Raw genomic sequence first — 5,000 nt, 5'->3', positions numbered from 1 at the left:
ATAATTGAATTCAATGTAATAATTTAATTTGTATATTTAATTTAATCTATATTATATTATAATGTATTATTATAATGTATTTTTATGTGTGTAATTATTTTATATATTTATATAAAATAAATATAAAAAATAAATAAATATAATAAGAGCAGAATAAGAGCAGCCAAACTCCCCCCCCCCCCCCCCCCCCCCCACACACACACACGATACAGATCATCATCAGCGAGAGACTCCACCAGATGTGTGTGTTTTACCTCTGCTGTGTGTTTGCAGGACACCGAGGAGATGAAGAGAGCGCTGGCTCTGATCGACTCTAAGATGGCCCAGGCGAAGAACTGGCTCCGGGACCCTCACGCCCAGCCAGGTGTGTTCCTCATCACATGATCACATGATCACATGTCGACAGTGTCAGGTGAGTGTTTGCTGATGTTGTGCTGTTACAGGAGACCCGGGCGAACAGGCCATTCGGCAGATCCTGGACGAGGCGGGGAAAGTTGGCGAACTCTGCGCTGGGAAAGAGAGACGAGACATTATGGGAACTGCCAAAACGCTTGGACAGATTACGGAGCAGGTGTCCGATCTGCGGGCCAGGTATGATGACCCATCGGGAGGAGTTTGAGCACCACGGCCCGTTTCATAAACTTAGCCTCTGTTAAAGGTGCAGTAAGCGATTCCTGAGAGTCGATGTTGAACACTGTTGATATTTGAAATCCACCCGAACAGACACGCCCCTCCCCTCAGTGCTGCAGAGTGGATGTTTCTTTATCATAGAAGAAGCACAGCAAAATAATGCTTCGCGAAAAAATAAAGCGAAGATGATGAAATTGAAAATATTATATTAAATATTAAAAGTATTTACATAATATTATTTGATTAAAAAAAAAATATATATATATATATATATATATATATATATATATGAATTAATTTTAATATATTTTTATTTTATTTATTTAATAACATTTATTTGTCTATCAAAAATAATATTGAAAATGTTTAAATATTATCAGAAATATTATTAAACATTTTCATTTAAATAATTTGTTTATCAAAGATAATATTAAAAGTATATTTTAATCAAAATAAATAAATATTTACCTTTCAAACGTAAATAAAATATTTACATTCACATATTTTGTTTATCAAAAATAATTTTTAATTTACTATAATTACTATAATTTTTACCTAAAAAAAAAAAAGTAATAATAAAAATTATTTACGTTAAAATATTTTGTTTATCAGAGATAAGTTTTAGAGGTATGTATGTCTAAATTCTTTTTATCAAAAATATTTAAATATTTTTTACTTATCCTAAAAATTATTTTTTTTATATTTTAATATTTATATATATAAATATATATATATATATATATATATATAATATTGTAATCAAAATAAATAAAAATGTACATTTCACACGTAAATAAAATATTTACATTCACATATTTTGTTTATCAAAAATAATAATATTATTTTAAATTAAAAAAAATAATAATAATAGTATTTACGTTAAAATATTTTGTTTATGAGAGATAAGTTTTAGAGGTATGTATGTCTAAATACTTTTCATCAAAAATAATATTTAAATATTTTTTACTTATCCTAAAAAAAAATTCAGAAGAAGGACAATTTAATTTGTATGCTGCACGGATTAAAGCAAAATGATTATATTTGGTCCCATTAGTGATGGAGAAGAAACGACTTCAGTTCCATCCGCAGATGTTCATCTGTTTCCTGAAAGCTTAATCGTATCTGAGACACATTTCCCCGGTTCCACACACAAGGCGGACTTAAGATATTCCCGGACTAAAATGCATGTTTGTGCAATTTTAACTGAAAGCATATCTTGAAATATGTCAGTGCCATTGTCTCAAGATTCCCACCAGTAATGTTTTATTCCTAGGCATATGTATAAAAGCTACTTAAATGTCCTAATTGAACTAAGGTTGAATCCTGGCTTAATCTAAACCTTGTCTGTGAAACCGGAACATAGTGTTTTTCAGTTGTGTCGTGTGTTTAATCTGTGTGTCCTCGCAGGGGTCAGGGAGCGAGTCCGGTGGCCATGCAGAAAGCACAGCAGGTTTCTCAGGGTCTGGATGTTCTCACGGGGAAAGTGGAAAACGCGGCGCGTAAATTGGAGGCCATGACCGGCTCGAAACAAGCCATCACCAAGAGGATCGACGCCGCTCAGGTGAGCGTGTGTGTTGGACACACGTCCAGTTTGGATGAATCCCACTCCTGTCTAAGGCTATATCAGTGGGGATTTCTTTAAGACTGCAAGGGAAGCTCGGCTTCCCCTATAATGTAAAAAAATTAATGGTCAAATATGTACTATTGTGTTAACATTTTATTGACTAAAAATGCATTAGAAAACGTTCATCTCAAAGACGAGTTCGTTCAGAATCAGCTACATACAGCAGGTCGGCTGACTCGATTTCCTTCTCATACATTCCCGTAAAAAATAATATATTATTAGTAGTAGTATTATTATACTTTATTATATTATTACATTTATACAATTATACCTAACTCTGCTGGCCATTGAGAGGACACTGGTCAAGTGACGCCTAGTTGTACGACAGGATCACACAGCATTTTCTTGAAAAGGAACGTCAAATTTACGTATAAATAAATGGACAATTTTTATGATGTAGGCCGACAATGAGCTTCCCCTCTTTGAAAGACCAGCCGCCGCCACGGGTCTACATTAATCCGGATACATTTCAAAACTGTGTTATCGTTTTAAAAACGCTCTCCGTCCACACTGGCGTTTTCAGGCGTTTCAGTGCGGATGAGAAACTTTTGGAAAACGCTAAATTCACTTTACTGCGCATGCGTAAACCCTCACGAAAGCTCACTGAGACGATACAGACGGAAAAATACATAATACAGTTATGGCGCAATTCTTCTGACAGGATCTTTTTTTTTTTAGAAAAATATCTCGGCATTCACTGAAGCGTCCGGGTCGCACTCACTCACCATTATATGTTTGGTCTAAAACGTGCAAATCTGAGTAAACCTTCTGACTGTGATGTGAAGAGTGAGAAAAGAAACATATTTTAGCAACAGTGTAAAAGTGAAAAGCACATAACAGGCACAATACCGCTATAAACATTAATATCTATTGGTACAATATGCGTCACATGACTAAACTTACGTCATCGGTTTCAAATACCTCAGTTTGGACAGTCCACACTACAACGTTTTCAAATTTATCCACTTTGGAGAGTGTTTTCATTAATAAAAACGGCGTCTCTGTGGAGGGAAGGCCAAAACGGAGAGAGAAAGATGCATTTTCTTTCTTTTTTTGTGATCAACTTTTTATTATCTTTAGATATAACAAAATAACATACATGCAAACAAACAGACAGGGAAAAGGGGAGGCACAGACATTATCAATCATTTAACAATCTGAGAAGGAAAAAAGGGTTTATATGTTCATTCCTTTATATAATCTATTATGTGCATCACTGGTTCTAGGTTTAGCTTTGATCATTTGTTTTTGCACACGTGTGGAGTAAACCAGTTCTGTATTGTTGTTTTCTCTACCAGCAAACGTCGTTCTCTTTTGTAATGAACTTATACAGGAATCAGAGTCATCATTGAGAAGACATAAACCTGGATTAAAGGCCTCAGTTTGAGTTTGATTGCATATATTTTTAAACTGTATTTACTGGGTACAAAAAGCACTTCAGAGGAAAACTGGTCACCGAATTATATGCGATTAAATATTTGCAAGATTGAGAGTTTGATGGCATCCAAAATCATGTACAAAACGGAGAGGAAAATATTGTGTTTGTGTTTTGTGGACGGCAGAACTGGCTGGCGGATCCTCACGGAGGTCCCGAAGGAGAGGAGAACATCAGGGCTCTTCTGGGAGAAGCGAGGAAGATCGCGGATCTCTGCGATGATCCGAAGGAGCGCGACGACATCCTGCGCAACATGGGCGAGATCGCAGCGCTCACCGCCAAACTCTCAGAGCTCAAGAAAGCGTACGTACACCTCCAACATCTTGACTTTGAGTTGAAGGCTTTGTGGGGATTCTTGGCCCGAATCTTTGGAATATTAGTGTGATGTTCCATTGCTTCCCACATGTGGAATCCTGCTTTTCCATTGTTTGAGTGTTCACTGTTTGACTGTTGCTAAGCAACGGTTGTTCACAGGTTCTGGATATATGAGTCAGATGCTGTGTGTCTTTTGTTGACGCTGTTACTGTACTTGAATTTTAAAATAATTACTTTAATTACAATTTATTTTAAATAAATAATAATTATAAATATTCTAAATTATTATTATTATTTAATAAATGCTTACATGTATTTGTTTAAATATTTTCATCAAAAATAATATTGACATTTTGTACATTTTTTTTTTTAAATAATTTTGTTTAATTTTTATCAAAAACAATATTTTTTTTAATTAAAAATAATATTAATAGTATTTTCATTTTATTTATGCTAATCAAAAAAAGTTTGAATGTTCTATTATATTTTTAAAAACATTAAGTATATTAAATTGTGTTCTTAGTTGTTACTAAGTTCTTCAAGCACAACTTTTAAAGTATCTTTTAAATATTTGATTGTATTAACCAGACAAAACTAATCCAATGATGATTATTATTATTATTATTATTATTATTAAATTCTTATTTTTTTAATTTTACAGTACAACAACATTATTACTATAGTAATACATTTCTTCAGTCATTTAATTTTTTATAATTTAATAAAAATAATATTTAAGTAATTTAATATTTAAAAAAATGTTTTTTTATTTTTTTTTTATAGAATAATCTAGTCCCTACATAGTACATACACACGTATACATATACATATACATATATTATACATATATATATATATATATATATATATATATATATATATATATATATATATATATATATATATACATAAATTTATCAAATGTAAATTATATAAATAAATAAAATGTAGGGTCTAGATTATTTAATTTTGTTCCTGCTTGAATAAGGCTTTAGT

General features: G+C 32.4%; 1 protein-coding gene across 1 annotated transcript in view; it reads left to right on the top strand.

The window, feature by feature from the left end:
* vclb (vinculin b) overlaps positions 1–5,000 on the top strand; it is a 38,610-nt gene that overhangs the window by 21,653 nt on the left and 11,957 nt on the right. The window contains exons 7-10 of the mRNA XM_084134699.1: positions 274–364; positions 444–591; positions 2,038–2,191; positions 3,817–3,992. Coding sequence (XP_083990825.1) covers positions 274–364; positions 444–591; positions 2,038–2,191; positions 3,817–3,992 — 569 coding nt within the window. The remainder of the gene's footprint in view (positions 1–273; positions 365–443; positions 592–2,037; positions 2,192–3,816; positions 3,993–5,000) is intronic.

Source organism: Abramis brama, assembly GCF_963993115.1.
Source record: "Abramis brama genome assembly, chromosome: 14".
NCBI classification, from domain to species: domain Eukaryota; kingdom Metazoa; phylum Chordata; class Actinopteri; order Cypriniformes; family Leuciscidae; genus Abramis; species Abramis brama.
The sequence above is the reverse complement of the archived record's forward strand: the minus strand, read 5'-3'. Positions and strand labels throughout refer to the sequence as shown.